The 24,286-nt window shown below is 36.8% G+C and overlaps 1 protein-coding gene across 2 annotated transcripts; it reads left to right on the forward strand.

Moving 5' to 3' along the window:
- The first annotated feature begins 420 nt into the window (after window positions 1-420).
- jazf1a (JAZF zinc finger 1a) lies at window positions 421-24,204 on the forward strand. 2 transcript variants are annotated; one of them, XR_009267266.1, is made up of 6 exons: window positions 421-1,977; window positions 14,362-14,434; window positions 20,143-20,339; window positions 21,016-21,185; window positions 21,496-22,055; window positions 22,253-24,204. XR_009267266.1 is itself a non-coding variant. In XM_058753499.1 (5 exons), exons 1-5 carry the CDS (start codon window positions 1,632-1,634, stop codon window positions 21,640-21,642), a joined length of 933 nt encoding a protein of 310 aa, XP_058609482.1. In that variant the 5' UTR covers window positions 421-1,631; the 3' UTR covers window positions 21,643-24,204. The 2 variants fall into 2 exon arrangements, 1 of the variants encoding a protein (XP_058609482.1); XM_058753499.1 differs by having other exon boundaries at window positions 21,496-24,204.
- Window positions 24,205-24,286: the final 82 nt, after the last annotated feature.

A 24,286-nucleotide genomic window follows, 5' to 3' on the forward strand; every position in this document is an offset into this window, starting at 1 on the left:
TGCTTGTGTCACACCTGACAGATTCCCAGTCTTGCCGAAGTTTTAAAGAGGTGGGAGGTTGACATTTTTCTTTAGTTAAATAATTCATTTTATAGGTCTAATATGACAAATTATAAATGAGTCACACGACATTCTATTGTGTAGTTGGATTCAAATATGCATGTTTACACAGTATTTGTTGTAATTGTACGTTCTTTTTTCCAGCTGAAAAAAAAAATGCACTGAAAGAGTTGAGATGGTGGTCATACATTTACATTAATCCAAAACTGAGTGTTTAATGACATATTATGCTGCAAAAGTGGCATAGAAGTTAGATACATTCATATTTAAGTATGCCACCCCTGTATATATATATATATATATATATATATATATATATATATACTACATACACACACTCATATATATGTGTATATTTACTACACACAAATGTTAATTACAATCACTGAACTGTAGGGTTACACTATATTTTAAGGTGTCCTTGTTACAGTGCAATGATACATTTAAGTACTGAGTAATAATTAACTAGGCCGTATGGTTACTATATTGTTAGGGTTTGTTTTAGAGTTACTTGCATGTAATTATGCATAATGTATTGTTATTATAATAGTAGCCTATGTACATGTTAAATGTGTAACAAGGACACCTTAAAATAAAGTGTTACCCACTTATAATAAATCCTGTTATTTTTATCATTTTACATGCTAAATTAGGTCATGCTGGGTCATGCTGCTAGTAAAATCAGTTTTATACTTTTACTGTCGAACAGGTGGTAAAGAGAAAGACTCATGATTAATCAAAGTTCATCACAATAGCTTTTCTACAAGCTGTGGTAAATACTAATTAGAAGGTACACAATGTTGTGGCACAAATAAACATGATTTGTAACATAAAACCCTATAACTGAATACCATTAAATACAAACTGTCACTCAAGGAATTCTGGGAATGTCTATTTACAGTATTTCACTGTAAATTATTAGACAACTTGTTCTTTTTCCACAAACTGTACTTTTAACAGAATTTTACAGTAAATTTACACAAAATATATTAGATCTACTACAGTTTTTCACTGTATTTATGCACAATTAACCAATGAACAGGTCTTTTACAGTTGAAAGTAAAAGCACTTTTCTTCTGAAATCATCTTTTACTTATATTTGACAAAAATAAACATAAAATGTTTTAAAATTAGTATATATTATACATAAAATTAATGCAAGTATGAAATTATATAAACAATCCTAAAATACATGAAATATATGCTCTTACAACAATGTACTCTACAGTAAATTTAATTTACACATACAAACTACAACATACAAATTTACATATACAAACAACAAAGGTGTGAAATTAAAGACCAATGCATTACTACGGATTGGTTTATAAACACGTGGAAGAGTCACAGAACCAGTAGCCTTTCTGTGGTAATAATGGTCATTTTAGTGTATTAGGTAAAAAGTTAACCGTTTTTGCATTCGCAGGCAGTGGGACTAATAAACCTCACACTTTTAAATCCAAGCTGGCAGGATAGCAAAAGGTGCACTGAAATAATCAATAATACAGTTGCTTATGTAGCCCTTCTCATTCAAGCATTCCTCGTCTTTCTCCGCTCAGGTGAACAGCAGCATGTTTGTTTCCCCGGTCCCTCCTCCTCCTCCTCCTCCTGCTCCTGCTCCTCCGTCATGCTGCTTTGCCCCCCATCCCCCTCCCATTGGCTGGCAGCCGTCTAAACAGCTCCAGCTGCAATCACCGCCGCCGCTGCTGCAACGAGCTGCCGGCTATTTGCTCACCCCCATCCCGCACAGCCTCTGCCTTCGCCGGTCTGCAAGCTCACGGACCTCTGCCAACACATCCATTATGACGGGCGTCGCGGCTGCCTCCTTCTTTTCCAATGTTTGCCGGTTTGGCGGTTGCGGGCTGCATTTCGAGTCCCTGGGCGAGCTCATCGTTCACATCGAAGATAACCACATCGGTGAGTGGCGCTCCGGTTTCGGCCTGCTGTCCCGCTAAGCAGCCGCTCTGAAGCGGCGAGAAGGCGCATCTCTGCGCCGTGCATTTGGCTGGGTTCTATGCAGTGACGCGCTAATTCACTTGTACGAACTCGCTGCAAATGTAATAGCATTAGAGTTGACTCGGTTTAATTAAGAGGCGATAGATACTCATAAGCAGGTTTCAGCGACGGGTGCACGGGTTCGTGCACGGTTACCAGACGCTGCTCTGTTTAGATCTAGGCCTGTATGTACTTGTGGCAAGCTGTTTTAACATGTATTGCTTGAAACTAATACCTAATTTTGTTGTTAGCAGTGTTCATACTTTTAGGTTAATGAATAAAAGTTGTCCAATAGTGACTAATATAAATAATAATATATTTTTTTCAGTTTCTCTATATTACAGTATTCTAGTTCACTGTGTTACAATGAAATGCACTACTAGTGCTTATTCCGATAGAGAATGTTTAATCATTACATAATAGCACATAGGATAGTTATTAATATCTGTTTCAGTGTTATAGTACTAATTGAATAGACACTATTACATATTTATTAAACACTGTATTCCTGCACTCTCAGAAATAAAGGTGCAAAAGCTGTCACCGGGGCGGTACCTTTTCAAAAGGTACATGTTTGTACCTAAAGGGTCCATTTTGGTACCTTAAAGGTACATATTAGTACTTAAGGTGTACATATTTGAACCTAATAGGTACAAAGGTGTATCTTTTGAAAAGGTACCGCCCCAGTGACAGCTTTTGTACCTTTATTTCTGAGAGTGTGTAGAATAGTTGCTAGTAGTAGTGGAATGCATATGAATTAGGGATGTCAACGATTAATTGTATAAAGAGATGCAGTCGATTAAAGCTATCGTTGGTCGATTAAGCAGTTTAATTTTTGGGGTGCATACGGCTCATGCGCAAAACATTTACATGCGGCTGTGAGTGCTGGTGACGGTGCTGGATCTTTGGCGAAAATTATACACTAACGTACAAATTACGCTTTTAATGTGATCCAAACTTTAAAAGTACATTAAAACAGAAACAATATACATTTATTTTGTATTGAAATGTATTAACTAAGTCATGTTTAATTATAATTTCCCCAGATATAATTGTTTCATACCGGGCTCTGCGCATCGACAGGGCTGCGGGACACGAGCAGGACAGAGATATATAGCCTATATAGCAGGCATCCTCAAATCTGCCCACTCCTGCAGAGTTTAGCTCTAACCCTAATCAAACACACCTGAGCATGCTAATCAGAGTCTTCAAGATCATTAGAAAATCACAGGTAGGTGAGTTTGATCAGGGTTGGAGCTAAACTCTGCAGCAGATTGGCCCTCCAGGGAAAGATTTGAGAAACCCTGCTGTATAGGCTATATAGGCTTAGGCTATAATTCGTAATTTAATTTGTTTCTACCTTAGACTTAATAATTTGGGGGCACTGTCTGTTTCATTAATTTGTTCTTTAGAAAACCCATGATTTAACTAAAATAATGGAACAAATTCTTAATTCATGGCCACGAAATCTTTCATTTCCCCCTGCATGTTTACCACAGGAAGAGATGCGAAAACTGATTAAAAGTGAATGACAATAAAATAAACCTGTGAAATTAGAGGGTGAGATGGCGAGGATTTGGGAAAAGAAACAATAAATATTATAAAATTCCTGGAAATTCGTGACCAATCGGCAGAACAGAACGCTGCATATGGCTTTAAATGTACAGGTAGGCTATTGAACAGCATGAATGCAAACTCATAGTCACGATGTAACATTTGCTTGCTAACCCATTATTTCTCTTATAAACAAAGCTTTGTACCTCACTTGTGTCATACTTGCATTAAAATGCTTCATGTGAGCAGCAGTGTTTTCCGTAGCACCGCCGATAGAAGCGGTTCTCTGACCACGGCGCAGTCCCACAAGCCGCAGTTACATTTGGGATCATTTTATTTAAATGACAATAAAGTCAATTGCAAACATTGAGATTGTATTTTAAAATACAACGAGTACAATGAAACCATTTAAAGAGGCACGTTCAGCGGTCTCTGTGATGGGATCTGAAACAGCCAACCAAGTAAAATGATCCGTACTACAGTGCGGTGGGCGTGCTCTCTTCATTTTATCAAATGATCATAATCTATTCATTTTACAGTCCTGCTACTAGCCTTTTATTTCGACTAAAACCCCTGTCATTCGGGTGAGAAAGCCTGCGTTTTGAGTGGGATTTGCACATCCTGTCAGCCGGTGAATATTTGCCACTGCAATAGAAGCATTTTGCAGTAGTAAGGTTAACGATTAATCGATTAATTGATCGTTAATTTAAATGACGACAAAATTGACATCCCTGATATGAATACTGAATATTTAAATAAATGGAATATGAATATATAACCACAGATTCTCATTGAATTTAATGGCAATGTTTTGGCATTTGCTACCAGTAACAGTCACCATATGGATTATTAGAAACAGCAAGTCATTATTGGAATAATAAAACTGTGTAAATATCTATAATTTAAAAAATAAAGAAATAAACATATACTAGTAACAATACTGCTGTCAGGATTATGGACCTGTCTGTGTCTTGTTTTGCTCCCTGTGACCTAATTTTTCCCTCGTGTTGATTGCTAATTTGATTCCAGGTGTGTCTCGTTTTTCCCTGATTATCCTGTCTTTAAAAGCCCCAGTCCTTTCAGTTAGTGTTTGTCGGTCCTTAAATGTCTTCCTTGCCTGTGCTCTGTGTTTCCCTGTTGGATATTAAAGACTCTTGTTTTGTGAATTCCTCGTCTCCGCGTTCCTGGTTTCCTTGACTCCCTGGTATTGTGACAACTGCATTCTAACTGTGCGTTCACACTGCCACCGGCGAGAGCGTCAAAGTGGCCGGAAGTCATTCATTTTCAATGTGAGCCGGCGGCGAGCTCCGGTGAGAGCGGTGCGGCGCGGCGCATCTTGGACGGTGAGGGCGTCGAGGAGAGTTGAAGTCAGGTCAACTTTATGGTAATGAGCTATTGACGTGGTTGGGCGGCAACCAATCGAAATGTAGAAGTCCTCCGCTTGAGAGGAGTCCAGAGAACGCATGTCCTGTAAACTTTGGTTCCGACCACATTAGTTCCTAAGCATTTTCACGCAATGCACGGAATGCAATTAATTTGCTCAAAACAACACCGGTTTGACCAATTGCATTTAGACTAGCACTTAACCACGACCACAAAAAACACACCACACAAATGGCTTTTATTGGTTTATTTCTTTAGCAAACATGTAACTATAATTAAGTTCTTTCCATCGATCAATTTCTTACTTTCACAATTAAAATATGTAATGAGGTTAACTTATACCCTACTTTTGGTCAGTCTGCACAAGATCAACATGCTTTTTTCCTTTTCGGCTCCTTTAAATACAAGACCAAACGTTCCATCGTCAGAGCATCAACGGATCTTTCTACAGCGTCGTTGGCAGCGCGGCCAGAGCGAATTTTGACGCTCTCGCCGGCGGCGGTGTGAACGCACAGTAAGGGCCTTAATCATATTAAATTTAATGAAAATGAGAGGGATAAACTTAGTGTTAACAATGGAACACACCTGTATAAAGGTTTAGATCATGTAATTGTCACAAGTCACAGCTTGTTTTATATTTTATATTATGTACTGAACGTTTTTTTCTATAGTTTTTTTTTGTCTTTTTTTTTTCAGCTGAACAATTTGTATATACAGTTCAAGCCACTGAACGGGTTGTACTTCTGTCCCTCACAGCCTCATTTTCATTCATGTCGAAAATGAAATAAGCGTCCCTGACTAAGGTTTAAATGTAAAAATGGCTTGCCATGTCTACCGTAATTAGCGCTTGCTGTGGAGAGCCATTGTTTACGCTAGTGTTGTGTATTCAAGCTGTCTGTCAAGTCCACAGGAATGAATCCCTGTTTAGGTGTTTAACAGTTACTTTAAGATTAGCATACAAACTTACCTTTTCAAATTAACCCCATGTTAGAGAATCACTATAACTATATGAAGCCAAATTAACTTTATTTAGAGAGATCTGTTGTTGGTTTTCAGATCTTGTTTTTTGCAATAATTTATTAAATGGCGCATTTTGGTTTAAGAGGTGTGCACTGTAAAACTTTAAGCCCACTAAAATGAAAAACTTTAATTAAAGTGGTGCACCGTTAAAGTTTAGTGATTCATTGCACTTTTTCTACCAGCTTGAATTTAAGAAAAAATGAAGTTGAAACTGAATTGAATTACTGATGAAGAAAATCAACTGAAAACTCAAGAAATATAGATAGAAAATAATGGTGAAAACATTACAGTGTACAGTATTGTCTTGTACAGTATTGACCTTACTCTGACTGTTTGTGTGTACTTAATAGAATATAGGTATGCACTGCTGATCTGTAATGGAAATGAATGTTTTAACTTATATGTAGTGCTTTGCTGTGCTGCTCATATCTATTCTGATGGCAGTGCTTCACTCAGATTCTCTTCATAGTGACTGCAGCTGTCACAATGGAAGGCATCCGTCAGAATGAAACACACCTGCACCCCTGTGTGTCTGTCACTGTGGCCTCATAAAAGATCAGCTAGCCTGATTTCCCTCAGGAGTCACAGATCTGACTATTGGGGTTAGGGATTTGACCTCAGAGCTCTTGTTTTAATGAGCACAACAATGAAAGACCCCCCTAGCCCTCCATGCAGATCATTAATACTACTAATCAATAATAATCCTATTGAGTGTAGACCCCATGCAGTGGCTTGGTCTGGCAGTTTGCCAGCCATGAAGATGATTGTTAAAATTCATTCAAATTGAAGATGCTTGAGTTAGAACTAATTTGTCCTGTACTACTAGTGTTTTCAAGGGGTGATTAATGTTAAAACTTTACAGGGACAGCCTATATTTTAGACAGCTGGCATATAGAGTAGGATACAGACTCTGTCTACATCTCCTGAATTACATCCCACGATTGTCTCCAACTCTTCCTCTCTTTCATCGCTTTAGGAAATCATACACGCATGTAACAAACGACGTATTGGTGATGGCAGGTCATTGTTTAGGCAATAGTTGATTATTTTACTGACATAAAGTGATAAAAATGGGTAAAATGCTTACAAACCAATTTAAAAAAAGGTTCTTTGAAACTAGCTGTACAATTTATGGCCTTGAATGACCTTTGACCTTAAGTGTAATCTCAGAAGCCCTGATGCTGTATTTAAGAAGCCCTGTCTTAGCAGTAAAAGCTATTTAGACCCATTTTGCATAATATATCAGTGTTAGCCATTCATTTTCAGTGTGTTTTATTAGTAGTGTTAGGTGAAATATTATTATTGTGCATTCATCAGTTATTAATGATTTTTTATTTATTTTGTTTATACCTTTCACTAATATGCTTCAGGTAAGCTGTTTGAGAGTTAGATGAGTGAACACTTTTCCTCAAAGTCATTTAAGGGATATTAGGCAAACAGACAGGTTTACTCAATTGAGGTTACACAATTACTTCCAGAATATAGTGCGTTATTACACTGTAACAAACAACGTCGTTTCAGATGTTAAGACGTCATGCTGGTGTTTGGTCAGTCGGTTCCTTTGTCACACCTAGTGTTTTCTTGCAATTTGATTTTGCAATGTTGCCACTTGCTTACCTTATTTGACTTCCATATGATGTTGTTTGTGTATTGCATGCTGATTCTTTCATTTAATTTTTTTAATAGGCCTAATCAAAGCTATTTCATCTCAATGCAAATGGCGTATATGCATTTTCATTTCTTCAGTTATTCAATATACTGTTAACATTGTAAAATAATTAGATAAACTGCCTCATCCTGCTTGTCGTAATTGTTTTTTGTTGTTGTTGGTTTTTTTAGATTAATCAAGTCATATCTGTGGGCTACAGTTTGCAATGCTGTCAGTTTTGACTCTCGAGTGTATATAAAGTTACATAAACTTATGTAACATTGCCTCCTTGTGGTAAAATTGTGTTATTTTTACCACTTGACACGCTAGACGGACGTTTGCAGACTGTCATAAGATCTGTGGACATTTACATTATGTAATCAAACAGTACCAAGAAAGAGCTGTCATGTTGCCCTGTATAGAAGACTAGATCATATATTTTGAAATATAGCTGAATAAAGTAAGAGATTTTTGACAGAAAGGTAAACTATCGCAGGTATCAGAACTTAGTCAAAACACAGCTGTGCGTCATATTCGTCAGGATGAGTGTGAGAAAGAGATACAAACAAACACTAAAAGGAAAGTTCACAAAGTTCACAGATATATCTGTTTATAGTTGCCTAGGCCGAAAGGAATTTTGCATGATGTCATACCCTCCCGGGATAGTCGGTCCTCCGGGTATCGGACCTGTATTTAGGTAAGGTGTTGTTTAGTGTTGTGGCAGTGGACATTTGTTCAGACATGCCCGTTTCATTTCCTATCTATTGTATTTGCATGTCGTAGGCAACAAATGACGTCTTTTTAAACAACTTAAAGCCAAGTTACTCTTTACGGCCTGGGTTTGTTGTAGTCTCTTATCGTCTGCGTATTGCGACACTGTAAATAAAACTAAATTAAACTTTGGTGAAATATCTAAAAAGGTTTTATTAAAACAATGAAAGGGATAAGTAAACATCAGCCGGAATGGTTTTAATGGTCACCGTTAGCGTAAACGCCGCTCTTTCATGTGCACTAACTAAAGGTAAACAATAAATCAGCGCTATGTGGAACTCTACAGACATTTTTTTTTTGTTCTCTCGCTAACCTAGCATAGATTAAATGTTGTTGTTTTATTAACTTTACCTTAAATATAAAACTATGAGGCATTCGGAGTACTAGATAGGCTACTTGAACGAGTTTCGTTCAGTGACCAGAAGATGTCAGGCTTGTTACACAATATCCGTTTGCTGTAGTAGACTGTGAGGGAAGTGCTAGATGATTTTAGATGTAAACCAAAAAGTATTGAAAGGCTTTGTAAATGCTCAATTTTATTCTTTTGAGGCCAAAATGATCTAGTATAGCTAATAACACGGTTCTCAATTAAAGGTTTGAGGTTTTGTTGATACTGTTAATGAATAATCGTGACATATTCATGATTAGGGAAGTATTGCATTTTAAATTCCTCAGTTTTTTGCTGTTTTATATTATGTTGAACATTGAAACCATATGTAGGCTAGTTCTTCATAATTTTCTGAACTTATACAATCATTATTATTATTATTGGACATTTAGCTGAAATAATAGTTGCAATAATAGTTGACCAACTAATTTCAAGAAATGATCATTATAGAAGTTAATTCTGTTTAGCTCTGCTGAGATCATTATGATTTAATTGTGTGTGTGTGTGTGTGTTTATAAGAGAGAGAGTTGCATTAAATGACTCGTCAGGCCTTTTTATGAGGCAATTAGTGAGATCCAGTGGAAAATCCATTATACCAGCTTTCCTAGTCCCACCCAAAACCCAGTGTGTGTTTGTCTGGTGTGTGTGATGTTTCATAATATGTATTTTTTGTGACGTGCTGGTGTGCATAATCTGTGCATTTGTGTGTGTGAATGCTTATGTTTTTGTTTCCCTTTTCATATGTGTGCTCGTCCTTGAGCTTGCGTGTGTTTGTGTGTACATACGGAAGTGTTTGGAGCGTTGTATCCTGCTGAGCTCTGAGAAGTGTAATTACAACCTCGTTTAGAGTTCTCTCCATCCCCTCCTTCCCGCCTGTCTTCCCCTCCCCCCCTTTCCCTCCATCCGGAGACCTGCTGCTCTCCAGCGCATTAAAACACTCCCCTGCTTTTTAATTAGCCGTCTGGAAAACAAACCCGGCATTCCTGCATCGCTGCTCCATGCCAGGCTCCTCTGACTTATGCACAGACTCACACTTACAGGGACACACACATATTGCTTTCTGATGGTTTTTGTGTTGAATTCCACCACAGGGTGGCACATTTGCTCTTCTGGTGGTTTCAGAGCCCTTTAAAAAGTTTCCAACTGTTCCAAAGTGTTCTTACAGGGATGCATTTCTGTCTGATTTAGATCCACCTGATCCCAAATCAGTGTGCAGGACAGCAGTAAATAGCCCAGTGAGGATTGATAGGCAGAGGATTTAATGATATGACTGTGAATAAAAGGCATGTTTATGGGAGAAAGTTCTTTAATGTCCTCACAGAGGGCCCAGTATTATTAGCCCTACATAAAGATTTCATAGGGATTTAATACTGGTCGTGGTCCATTAAAATGCAATATTACTGCTACTGCTTGGGACAAGTGGTGCTTTCAACTCTACTTCCTGCTGTCGTAAGGATGGTTGTTGTTTGTACTGAATTATGACGGCTGTTATTGGAAGTTTATGATTTTGCTAAATGTGAAAATTAACTCTGGGGCGTTCAGTTTAAGAGGCACTGAATGTTAAGTGTTCGTGTGTGTGTGTTTTTTTCTGCTTGTATTTCCTTGCTACGTTTCCTGTGGAAAGACCTTGTGTGCCTCCATTTTCTAGGTGAAGGGAAATCATAAAATTGGAAAACATTAACTCTGCCCTCCCTTCTGCACCTGGCACACGTAATTATACTTCACCCCTACACACATAATACTAGAATTAAGTTTAGATTTAAAGGAATAATTCACCCTACAGAAATGAAAATTCTGTCAGCATTTTCTCACCCTCATGTTCTTAAAGACCTGCATGACTTATTTTCTTTCGTGGAACACAAAAGAAGATATTAACAGTAAAAAACTGTTCTTTTCATATAATGCATTGAAAGTGAACCAAGGCTGCAAGTAAGATTTTGAAGTATGTTTCCTAAACAAATCTGTCACTTTTTATCAGACAATTTGGAAAGTCAGAATCAGATATAAAGAGATGTAATCTCAAAATTTAGATTTGTTTTCTCGCAATTCACAGTTTACCTCTTGCAATTTCCAGTTTTAAGAAGTCAGAATTGTGAGATACTTTATTTTTTTATTCTGTGTCAGAAACAGGCATCCATACTAAACTCTTAATTTTCAACAAACTGAATATAAAATTGTGATGTTTTGCAAGGATCTCATAGATAACTCCAGAAAGGTTCATTTGTGACTCTAATTTGTGTAAATTCCCGTATGGGAAAATAAATATAAAATAAGTAAATGCATAAATGCTGGTGTGCAGGTACAATTAAAAAACTCGAGCTTAAAATGATGTAAAATCTAAGCTTAAAACTTTTGATAGTCTACAGATAAGTATTTCCTGTGTTTTGTATTTTATTTTAACCATTTAGTTAAATTAATTTTCATTTGTTTTTAATGTCGCAGTTGCTTTAAAACATAAAGTATTTTTAAGCTTGAAAGTGCACACCTGCAGGTAAAATGATTTGGAAACACTAATAAACCACTGAAGACCACCTCAGTGGACCACCTGAGATACACAAATGTGTGTGTGAGAATGTGTGTCCTCTTTATGAGGTGAGGAAGGCCTAATCCATGCAGTGCAGTCACCAGAAAGCGCTCTGATGAGATTAAGGCAGAAGCAGACACAGGTAGCACTCTAGACTGGTTTCCTTAAAAGACATCAAGGAAACATAGCTACTCTGTGCTGTTTTTACAATTCATCTGTGTTTTGGGATTAAAGTCATGCTATTACAGATTATGTATTCGCATGTGAGATCTGGCAAGTTCTACAAAGCAATAAGTGAGCATGTAGACATTTCTCCATGTTCAAGGAGAATAATGGTTAAGTGAACGTGGTGGAATGCTTTTAATGGCTTTGAGTAATACCTCATTTAGACATATGGGACCTATTATATACACTGCCTGTTATACACAAATATAACTGCACACACTCATGCAATGCGACCCATTTGAATGCAAAAAAAAACAACAAAAAAAATGCTTTTCTTTTTCTACTTTCTCCACATGGTCATTGAAAATAATTGTGCAGAATGTGCCAGCTAAACACACACGCACACACACATACACAGCAGTGTCTTTTTTCTCTTTGTGAGGTCTTCTGTGCACCATTTATGTTTTAATGAGCTCTAAGCAGCAATTAACATCCTACAATTCACACACACACTCTCAAACACATACAGTGTGGTAATGTCTTCGTTAACTAACATTTTGAATGTGTACAAATAAGGTAAATCCTGATCAGTGTCATCAGATGGAACTCTTTGCCACATGAGGGCAGTCTCAGGCCATGATTCAGACTATAACCAGACACACACACACACACACACTCTCACACTCAGTTGGCAGAGGAGCCTTTGAAGCATTGCCTGGTGGCCTCAGGCAATGGAAGCTGCCTGCTGTCACAAGTAGAATGGAAAAAGTGTGGTGGTGGTGTGGTTGGGTTGAGCCTGCAGGGCATTAGGGTGCTTGTTTGATGAACATACAGTAAGCACAAAACACTGTTTCAAGCTGCTGCTTTGTCTGTGAGCATTGGTGTGCACACGTAATTATACTTCACCCCTACACACATAATACTAGAATTAAGTTTAGATTTAAAGGAATAATTCACCCTACAGAAATGAAAATTCTGTCAGCATTTTCTCACCCTCATGTTCTTAAAGACCTGCATGACTTATTTTCTTTCGTGGAACACAAAAGAAGATATTAACAGTAAAAACTGTTCTTTTCATATAATGCATTGAAAGTGAACCAAGGCTGCAAGTAAGATTTTGAAGTATGTTTCCTAAACAAATCTGTCACTTTTATCAGACAATTTGGAAAGTCAGAATCAGATATAAAGAGATGTAATCTCAAAATTTAGATTTGTTTTCTCGCAATTCACAGTTTACCTCTTGCAATTTCCAGTTTTAAGAAGTCAGAATTGTGAGATACTTTATTTTTTTATTCTGTGTCAGAAACAGGCATCCATACTAAACTCTTAATTTTCAACAAACTGAATATAAAATTGTGATGTTTTGCAAGGATCTCATAGATAACTCCAGAAAGGTTCATTTGTGACTCTAATTTGTGTAAATTCCGTATGGGAAAATAAATATAAAATAAGTAAATGCATAAATGCTGGTGTGCAGGTACAATTAAAAAACTCGAGCTTAAAATGATGTAAAATCTAAGCTTAAAACTTTTGATAGTCTACAGATAAGTATTTCCTGTGTTTTGTATTTTATTTTAACCATTTAGTTAAATTAATTTTCATTTGTTTTAATGTCGCAGTTGCTTTAAAACATAAAGTATTTTAAGCTTGAAAGTGCACACCTGCAGGTAAAATGATTTGGAAACACTAATAAACCACTGAAGACCACCTCAGTGGACCACCTGAGATACACAAATGTGTGTGTGAGAATGTGTGTCCTCTTTATGAGGTGAGGAAGGCCTAATCCATGCAGTGCAGTCACCAGAAAGCGCTCTGATGAGATTAAGGCAGAAGCAGACACAGGTAGCACTCTAGACTGGTTTCCTTAAAAGACATCAAGGAAACATAGCTACTCTGTGCTGTTTTTACAATTCATCTGTGTTTTGGGATTAAAGTCATGCTATTACAGATTATGTATTCGCATGTGAGATCTGGCAAGTTCTACAAAGCAATAAGTGAGCATGTAGACATTTCTCCATGTTCAAGGAGAATAATGGTTAAGTGAACGTGGTGGAATGCTTTTAATGGCTTTGAGTAATACCTCATTTAGACATATGGGACCTATTATATACACTGCCTGTTATACACAAATATAACTGCACACACTCATGCAATGCAACCCATTTGAATGCAAAAAAAACAACAAAAAAATGCTTTTCTTTTCTACTTTCTCCACATGGTCATTGAAAATAATTGTGCAGAATGTGCCAGCTAAACACACACGCACACACATACACAGCAGTGTCTTTTTCTCTTTGTGAGGTCTTCTGTGCACCATTTATGTTTTAATGAGCTCTAAGCAGCAATTAACATCCTACAATTCACACACACACTCTCAAACACATACAGTGTGGTAATGTCTTCGTTAACTAACATTTTGAATGTGTACAAATAAGGTAAATCCTGATCAGTGTCATCAGATGGAACTCTTTGCCACATGAGGGCAGTCTCAGGCCATGATTCAGACTATAACCAGACACACACACACACACACACACACACACACTCTCACACTCAGTTGGCAGAGGAGCCTTTGAAGCATTGCCTGGTGGCCTCAGGCAATGGAAGCTGCCTGCTGTCACAAGTAGAATGGAAAAAGTGTGGTGGTGGTGTGGTTGGGTTGGGCCTGCAGGGCATTAGGGGTGCTTGTTTGATGAACATACAGTAAGCACAAAACACTGTTTCAAGCTGCTGCTTTGTCTGTGAGCATTGGTGTAATACAGCATACACAGCCTTTGGCTTGACCTATATGTGCACATCTTTATCTTCAGCTTTATCCTGTGTTTTGCAGTCTAATGTGATTTCCTCTCTCAGACACAGATCCCAGAGTTCTGGAGAGGCAGGAGCTGCAGCAGCCCACATATGTTGCTCTGAGCTACATTAATAGGTATGTTGAAATATGTATTTACTAATTTGTGTAGTAAAAATATGAATAAATGCACTACCATTCAAAGTTTGGGTAGTTTTTTTTTTTTAAGCGAGTTAATTTCATTTAGCAAAGATGCATTAAAAATGTGACTGAAGATTTTTTTAATGTTAAAAAATATTCAAATAAACACTTTTCTTTTGAACTTTCTATTTATCAAATAATCTTGAAAAAAAAGTATCATAGTTTCCACAAAATTTAGCAGCATAACTGTTTTAACACTGATAATATTAATAAATGTTTCTTGAGCATCATTCAGGATCAGTGATGGGAATAACGGCGTTATAAATAAACGGCGTTACTAACGGCGTAATTTTTTTCAGTAACGAGTAATCAAACGAATTACTGTTTCCCCCGTTACAACGCCGTTACCGTTACTGACAATAAAATGTGGCGTTACTATATTATATTATTAGAATTAAATTTTTCAGTTCATCTGAATGGATGCGCAGTGTAGCTGTATTTGACGTGCCATAAACTCTAGTGTGAAGGCGCACGACTCGCCGTCGCTTTCTCTCACATACACACACGCAAAGAAAGATACAGAGCAAGAGAGTCTTTCATAACATGCAGAATTGACGGGCTACATGTAAAAGATATTCTTTGTTGTATTTTCCTGTCAAAATAACAGAGTTCCTTTGGAATTCTTCAGCTTTTAAGAACTGCCGGTTTCTCTGGTAGTGGGCGGAACTAATGCGCAAGCGACAATCTCATTGGCTGGCGCTCACATATTATCGTCCCTGTTTTGATTTCAGCAAATCAATTCGAGCGAACGCAGACAACGTGATTAATATTCATGAACTCAGCAGCTCATTAATCCTTAGGGCGTTTTATATCGATGACAAATATGCATTCATCCTTGGTCTAATTACTAAAGTTCTATCATCATATAATATTAAATTATCATAATATTATATTATAATGCTTGACTGACTGATACTAAGTGTCAGTAGATAAATAGTGTAGATTAATGTACAATGTTTTATAATAATAATTTATTCTTTTTAGTGTCCATTTCATTAATTTAACATTTAATATTTGGGGCATCCAAAGTTATTTGACGTTTGAATTTTTTTTTTAAAGTAACGCAATAGTTACTTTTCCTGGTAATTAGTTACTTTTATAATGATGTAACTCAGTAACTAACTCAGTTACTATTTGTGAGAAGTAACTAGTAACTATAACTAATTACTTTTTTAAAGTAAAGTGCTCAACACTGTTCAGGATCATGTGACACAAAAGACTGGAGTAATGGCTGCTGAAAATTCAGCTTTGCCATCAAAGGAATAAATTGTTTTAAAATCTATAAAAATGTATTTTTTAAATTGTAATATGTTAAAATAATACTCTATTTTTATTTTTAAATGCACCCTTGGTGAGCATAAAAGACTTAAAACATAAAAACATCTTACCAGCCCTTAACTTTTGAATGGTAGTATATATTTCTATACATTATATATACATACACACACTTTTACATAAAAATGTATTATCATCTTACACACATGCATACTTACACTACCAGTCAAACGTTTTTGAACATTTATTTGATCCAAAATACAGCAAAAGCAGCAATATTGTGAAATATTTTTACTATTTAAAATAACTGCTTTCTATTTGAATATATTTTAAAATGTAATTTATTATTATTATTATTATTATTATTATCATCATCAATATTTAAAACAGATGAGTACATTTTTTTTCAGGACTGTTTGATGAATAGAAAGACCCAATGATTAGCATTTATCCAAAATAAAAAGCTTTTGTAACATTTATACACTATACCATTCAAATGCTTGGAGTCAATATATATACAGGTGCATCTAAAAAAATTAGAATATCATGAAAAAGTTAAAAAAAAAAATTGTAACGTTTCAAAAAGTGAAACTTTCATATATTCTAGATTCATTACATGTAAAGTAAAACATTTCAAAAGTTATTTTGTTTTAATTTTGAGGATTAGAGCTTACAGTAAAAAATATCTCAAAATATTAGAATATTTACATTTGAGTTTCATTAAATGACCATCCCTACTGTATAAATTCCGGGTATCTCTTGTTCTTTGAAACCACAATAATGGGGAAGACTGCCGACTTAGCAATGGTCCAGAAGACAATCATTGACATCCTCCACAAAGAGGTTAAGTCACAGAGGGTCATTACTGAAAGGTGTGGCTGTTTACAGAGTGCTGTATCAAAGCATATTAAATGCAAAGTTGACTGGAAGGAAGAAATTGGGTAAGAAAAGGTGCACAAGCAACAGGGATGACTGCAAGCTTGAGAATACTGTCAAGCAAAGCCGATTCAAACACTTGGGAGAGCTTCACAACGAGAGAACTGAAGCTGGAGTCAGTGCATCAAGAGTCACCACGCTCAGACGTCTTCAGGAAAAGGGCTACCAAGCCACTTCTGAAACAGAAACAACGTTAGAAGCATCTAACCTGGGCTAAGGAGGAAAAAGAACTGGACTCTTGCTCAGTGGTCCAAAGTCCTCTTTTCAGATAAAAGTACATTTTGGAGTCTGGAGTCTGGAGGAAGACTGGAGAGGCACAGAATCCAAGCTGCTTGAAGTCCAGTGTGAAGTTTACGAAGTCAGTGATGATTTGGGGTGCCGTGACATCTGCTGGTGTTGGTCCATTGTGTATTATCAAGTCCAACATCAATGCAGCCGTCTACCAGGAGATTTTGTAGCACTTTATGCTTCCATCTGCTGACAAGCTTTATGAAGATGCTGATTTCCTTTTTCAGCAGGACTTTAGCACCTGCCCACAGTGCCAAAACCACTTCCAAGTGATTTGCTGACCATGATATCACTGTGCTTGATTGAAATATTATCAAGAGAAAGATGAGAAACAGTAGATCCAACAATCCAGACGAGCTGAAGGCTCAATAGTGCCTCAGCAGTGCCACAGGCTGACCGCTTCCATGCCACACCTCACTGATGCTGGGGTTTGTGCTAAAGGAGCCCCGACCTGGTATTGAGTGCATAAATGAACATACTTTAAAGAACTTGAACTTTTCTGTTTTGTAAATCCTTTTTTTGATTGATCTTAGGAAATATTCTAATATTTTGAGATATTGGATTTTTGACTTTCATGAGCTGTAAGCTCTAATCATCAAAATTAAAACAAAACAACTTTTGAAATATTTTACTTTACATTTAATGTATCTAGAATATATGAAAGTTTCACTTTTTGAAATAAGTTACAAAAAACTTTTTCACAATATTCAAATATTTTGAGATGCACCTGTGTTTGTGTATATACAGTGAGGAAAATAAGTATTTGAACACCCTGCTATTTTGCAAGTTCTCCCACTTAGAAATCATGGAGGGGTTTGAAATTGTCATCGAGGTGCATGTCCACTGTGAGAGACATAATCTAAAAAAAATCCAGAAATCACAATGTATGATTTTTAACTATTTATTTGTATGATACAGCTGCAAATAAGTATTTGAACACCTGAGAAAATCAATGTTAATATTTGGTACAGTAGCCTTTGTTTGCAATTACAGAGGTCAAACGCTTTCCTGTAGTTTTTCACCAGGTTTGCACACACTGCAGGAGGGATTTTGGCCCACTCCTCCACACAGATCTTCTCTAGATCAGTCAGGTTTCTGGCTTTGAGCTCCTCCAAAGATTCTCTATTGGGTTTAGGTCTGAGACTGGCTAGGCCACGCCAGAACCTTGATATGCTTCTTACAGAGCCACTCCTTGGTTATCCTGGCTGTGTGCTTGGTCATTGTCATGTTAGAAGACTCAGCCTCGACCCATCTTCAATGCTCTAACTGAGGGAAGGAGGTTGTTCTCCAAAATCTCGCAATACATGGCCCCGGTCATCCTCTCCTTAATACAGTGCAGTCGCCCTGTCCCATGTGCAGAAAAACACCCCAAAGCATGATGCTACCACCCCATGCTTCACAGTAGGGATGGTGTTCTTGGATGGTACTCATCATTCTTCTTCCTCCAAACACGTTTAGTGGAATTATGACCAAAAAGTTCTATTTTGGTCTCATCTGACCACATGACTTTCTCCCATGACTCCTCTGGATCATCCAAATGGTCATTGGCAAACTTAAGTCAGGCCTGGTTTAAGCAGGGGAACCTTCCGTGTCATGCATGATTTCAAACCATGACGCCTTAGTGTATTACCAACAGTAACCTTGGAAACGGTGGTCCCAGCTCTTTTCAGGTCATTGACCAGCTCCTCCCGTGTAGTTCTGGGCTGATTTCTCACCTTTCTTAGGATCATTGAGACCCCACGAGGTGAGATCTTGCATGGAGCCCCAGTCCGAGGGAGATTGACAGTCATGTTTAGCTTCTTCCATTTTCTAATGATTGCTCCAACAGTGGACCTTTTTTCACCAAGTTGCTTGGCAATTTCCCGTAGCCCTTTCCAGCCTCGTGGAGGTGTACAATTTTGTCTCTAGTGTCTTTGGACAGCTCTTTGGTCTTGGCCATGTTAGTAGTTGGATTCTTACTGATTGTATGGGGTGGACAGGTGTCTTTATGCAGCTAACGACCTCAAACAGGTCCATCTAATTTAGGATAATAAATGGAGTGGAGGTGGACATTTTAAAGGCAGACTAACAGGCCTTTGAGGGTCAGAATTCTAGCTGATAGACAGGTGTTCAAATACTTATTTGCAGCTGTATCATACAAATAAATAGTTAAAAAATCATACATTGTGATTTCTGGATTTTTTTTTTTAGATTATGTCTCTCACAGTGGACATGCACCTACGATGACAATTTCAGACCCTCCATGATTTCTAAGTGGGAGAACTTGCAAAATAGCAGGGTGTTCAAATACTTATTTTCCTCACTGTATATATATATATATATATATATATATATAATTTTTATTTATTTATTTATTTTTCTTAATTAATTTATTTTTCTTTCTTTTCTTGGAGGGGGGATTATAGAAATTAATACTTAGGATGCTTTAAATTGATCAAAAGTGATGATAAAGACATTCATAATGTTACAAAAGATTTTGATAGTATTTTAGATAAATGCTGTTCTTCCGAACTTTCTATTCATCAAAGAAACCTAAAAAAAATCTACTCAGCTGTTTTCAACATGTTTTTTGAGCAGCAAATCAGAAGATTAGAATGATTTCTGAAGGATCCTGTGACTGGAGTAATGATGCTGAAAATTCAGCTTTGAAATCATATGAATTTCTCATCATTTGAAGCATATGAATTTCTGTCCAGAACCTCTGTACAGAAAATAAAGTAAAGTAAAGTAAATCACTGGAATAAATTAACTGTTAAAATATATTCAAATAGAAAACATTCATTTTAAATAGTAAAAATATTTTAAAAATATTACTGTTTTTGCTGTACTTTGGATCAAATAAATGCAGTCTTGGTGAGCAGAAGAGGCTTCTTTAAAAAAACATTAAAAATCTTTTGACTGGTAGTGTATATGCAAGACATTTTAAACTAAAGTGCAATGGGAAATTTCTGTAACAATGGTATACACTTGGGAGGTCAGTACAAAAGGTTGACAATTGTATTTGACACATATTTTAGTTATCTATTTCCAATTGTAGCTTTTTCCGTTTTGTATAACCACTGTCATTCCAAGAACAATAGTCCTCAGGTGCATCATTACCTGCACATCAATCTATTAACATGGCCTTTTGTTTGTTTTTTCTTCAGGTTCATGACTGAAGCAGCACGCAGAGAGCAAGAAACTCAGAAGAAGAAGGTCCAACCCAAAATTGCTATATCAGTCACTGGAGGTGTTTCGCGTAACAGTACAGCCACGCCTCCTCGGCACAGCAACGGCAGCCTAACTCCACCCGTCACCCCTCCCATCACGCCCTCATCCTCCTTCCGCAGCAGCACACCCACAGGTGAATGGAGCTTGTGTTTGTGATACGACACACTTTAGATTTATATATATAAAAATAATTATTTGAAATATTTCTAACTCATTAGGAGTGTTTGTAATACTCGTGGAGAATTTACCGGCTGCTGATTTCTCATGTCTTTTAATTTGTTATAATTAAGTCTGAAATTTTCTGATTTATTAACCTCTAAATTGTGGTTTGTTGCATTTGCTGTCAGAGAGATAGTTCCTACTAAACCTAAAGCCACACTATTTGAATGTGTGTCTGTGTCGAAAAGTTTCCATGGGTTTAAATCCAAGCTTGGGTGATGTCCATTTCCTGTTTGTTTCATACTGTGCTTGTCTTTTAATGAACATTAAAATAAGCCTGTCTTTATGTCAGTGTATGTTCTGTGTTAAGAAATATGCCAAGAGTCAGAAATATAAATAACGGACTGCCGGTTAGTTTCAGTTGAATTAAACTGAATCTGTGCTGCATAAACAGCAGTTCTTTTAAAAATATTAAATCTAACCTGAACTGTGGGAAAAAAAAGACACATTATGCTCCTAATGAAGAAACGCTGGATAATTGGAGTAAAGGGCACATTTGCTTTCTCAGTTCTCATTAGTTCTTTCATCAGCTAATATAGGAAGCAAATAAATGACTAATTAAAGAGTTTAACTTTATTGGTGTGCCTCAGGCAGTGAGTGTGATGAGGAGGAGGTGGAGTATGAAGACTCTGACAGCGACGAGTCCTGGACTACAGAAAGTGCCATCAGCTCAGAGTCCATCCTAAGCTCCATGTGCATGAATGGGGGCGATGAGAAACCCTTCGCATGCCCTGTTCCAGGATGCAAGAAAAGATACAAGGTACTGCACTCACAACTCAAAATATTTTGTTATATATGAAATATTAAGTATTATTGTGGTATAAGATATTTAATGTTTTTATATTTTGTCTTTTATAATAAAAATGAATAATAGCATATAACTGCAGTATCATCTACAAATAAAATGCAGAAAAACAAAAGCTGTGGTTGGTCACATTATAAGTAATATAGATGATTTCTTCCTGTCAGAGTAGGGAAGACCTGTAGTAGATTGTAATAAATGTTTTTTCTTTCTAGAAGTGCTTTTGACTTTCCCTCATTCACGCTTTTACTTCTATATTCTCTTTCAGAATGTGAATGGTATTAAGTACCATGCTAAAAACGGGCACAGGACGCAGATCCGTGTGAGAAAGCCCTTCAAGTGTCGCTGTGGGAAAAGCTATAAAACCTCTCAAGGCCTTAGACATCACACCATCAACTTCCACCCACCTCTGTGATACACACACCATCATTTTCAAGTTTACCTAGTCATCCTTTCATTTGCATTTCTGGATCATATGTAAACTGGGATCAAATGCTAATTTCATTATTATTTTTTTCACTTTTTTTCTCCTTATGTACGTGATTTTATATATACATGTAGATATACTTGTACATTTGCACATTCCACGTATATCATTTCTTTACTGCTTTTCAAGATATTCTTTATTTTTATTTTTATTTTCTTTTTGTATTTAGGTGACAAAGTCACTGATAAATGAAAATTACTGTGCTGAAGATTAGGACACGACAAACATTTGTTTCTGATTTTAAAGACCATTCAGAGAAAATGGTTTCAAATCAGAAGAGTTAAGAAATTCTAGATAATTTCTTTTTGTTCATCAAACCTACTAAGTGAAAACTAAAGTAGGTATGTTGACACGTGTATATATGAAATTATATAAAGACACATTTATATATATTAGTAGCTAAGTTGTATTATCCAAACATTTTATTTTCCATTATATATTTTGCAGAACATTTATATTATGTTTTATACAAGAACTTTATCTCATCTTTATGGACTTCTTTTTTGAATTACATTTCATATTTTTATTTGCTTTGTAGAGAAGCAGTCTTTTATTGTCTGAATTGGAAGGACATTGATCTCAGGTCACAATACAGCTGCCAACTTTCAGACAAACAAACCAGGAAACAGGAAAAACTCACTTCCACTCACGTCGTTCCAGAACATTCCACAAAGAATATCAAAACGGCTGACATTACACAGTGTAAAGTTACCTTTCCAGATTTCTTTTGCATGCAGCTGGCATGCAGGCAGCACCTTCGGTGTGAAATTGAATTCTCTGCATGTGGCCTTCTCCAGACGACTGCAAGCGGTTACATGGTTTCTGTCTAGTTGCATTTGAGTTCTGAGCAATATTTGACATAATGATCCCTGAATGAAAACACACTATTGTTGAAGCCAACAGTAATCGCATTTAAAATGCACAACGCAACATCAGCTTAAAGAAAGACAAAGAAGGGCAGATTTATTCAGCCCCTTTCCCCTGCTGTTATACCAGCAGTGCAGAAGTGCCAAGTTATTCTTCCCCAACTGAAAAAGAAACATGGATGATCTGCCAAACACACAACGGGTCACATCTGGCTATCCGTTTGGTGCCTGTTAGCGGAGGAGCCTTAAAGAGGACCTAAACTTCTCTTTGTGTACTCAGCCTTGCAGTATTTTTTGTCAGTTTTAGCTCGTTGCTGTTGTTTATTTTTGACACATTTTGGACTGTCCTCGTGGTTGTGTTTGTGTAAACGTATTTGTTAGCCCTCTGCTTGCCTTGTATTGTAAGCTACGGCTTGCTAGCATGACACGACCGCTTAGCTGCTCTGCTGTCTTTTGGCTTGTAGTCTTACTGTTACAATCTTTGTTGTCAAAAGTATTATATCATTACTTTATATTGTTACTGCTAGTATTACGGTTTGATAGTGCCAGATGCATAGCTACGCCTGAATTTATTTTCTCAACTTTAATTCTTGAACGATTTTTGCATCTGTCCCGTTGTCGGCCAAATAAAGCATACCACGGTTTACAAAAGTAAACATGTCTTTAGCAAGTGCTAAGAGCTTAAACCTTTGGTGCAAAGAAGGACCAAGTAAGCTTTCCTATCCACTAGTCTGTTTTTCTTGGTTAGGGTTGGTCAAATGAAACAACATGGACCAAAAATGGCACTGCCAAATCTCCAGATATGAAGCTTGGAAAAATAAGGTGCTGTTTATGGTACAATGATGGTATCAGATTGTGTTTCCATGGTTCTTTGAAATGTACACCATGGTATTTATATGGCATTTTATGGTACATGTCCAAAAACATGGTAATACACGGTACGTTTTGTACCAAGTGGTGCCAAGATGGGACACAGAAATTCAATATGGACAAATTGTTCCATATTTTCCATATATTTGGACCAGGATCTGTTTTTAAACACTAATATCTTGGACTGTCGCCATGATTTCCTGGAAAAAAAGAGGCTTGAGGTTGAATGAATGGGTAGCTACTATAATTTCGATGCCAAAAACTGGAGCTAGGGAATGAAGTATTGGATGCCTATTTGTGAGTGACTCATTGTAGATGACTCACTGTCCTGTTATTTTCCAATTCATCCGGTGTCATGTTTGTTTGTATGTGTGTAATTTTGGACACTGTACCAGTATCCACATTTGTACCTCTCTTTGGCTACAGAGTCATTTGGTCTCAGCTTTGACACGCAAACTAGAACCCGTTAAACATGATTTTATTGGATAGGATCCGTGTGATTCCTCACACCTACAATGTAGTAATGTGACTGAGATGCATTTATTTTGGAGGGAGTTTGATATACTATATAGTGAATGTATCGTATTGCAAGTCTTTTGTAAAGTGCTTTTGAAATTATATTTTCGTACTGTATGTTTTTGTGGAAAATGTTTTGTGGAACCGAGGCAATTTGTATGTGAGACGACGTATCGTGTGCGTGTTTGTGTGAGCGAATGAGAGACTCTTGAGACGTCTTTATCCTCAAGCTGCAATGTAAACTTTAGGACAATGGTACAAAAATAAAGAAAAGCAAACAAGTATGTTGCCTGTTTCTGTTTTATTGTCTATTGAGTGTT

Source organism: Onychostoma macrolepis, chromosome 19, assembly GCF_012432095.1.
Source record: "Onychostoma macrolepis isolate SWU-2019 chromosome 19, ASM1243209v1, whole genome shotgun sequence".
Classification (NCBI taxonomy): domain Eukaryota; kingdom Metazoa; phylum Chordata; class Actinopteri; order Cypriniformes; family Cyprinidae; genus Onychostoma; species Onychostoma macrolepis.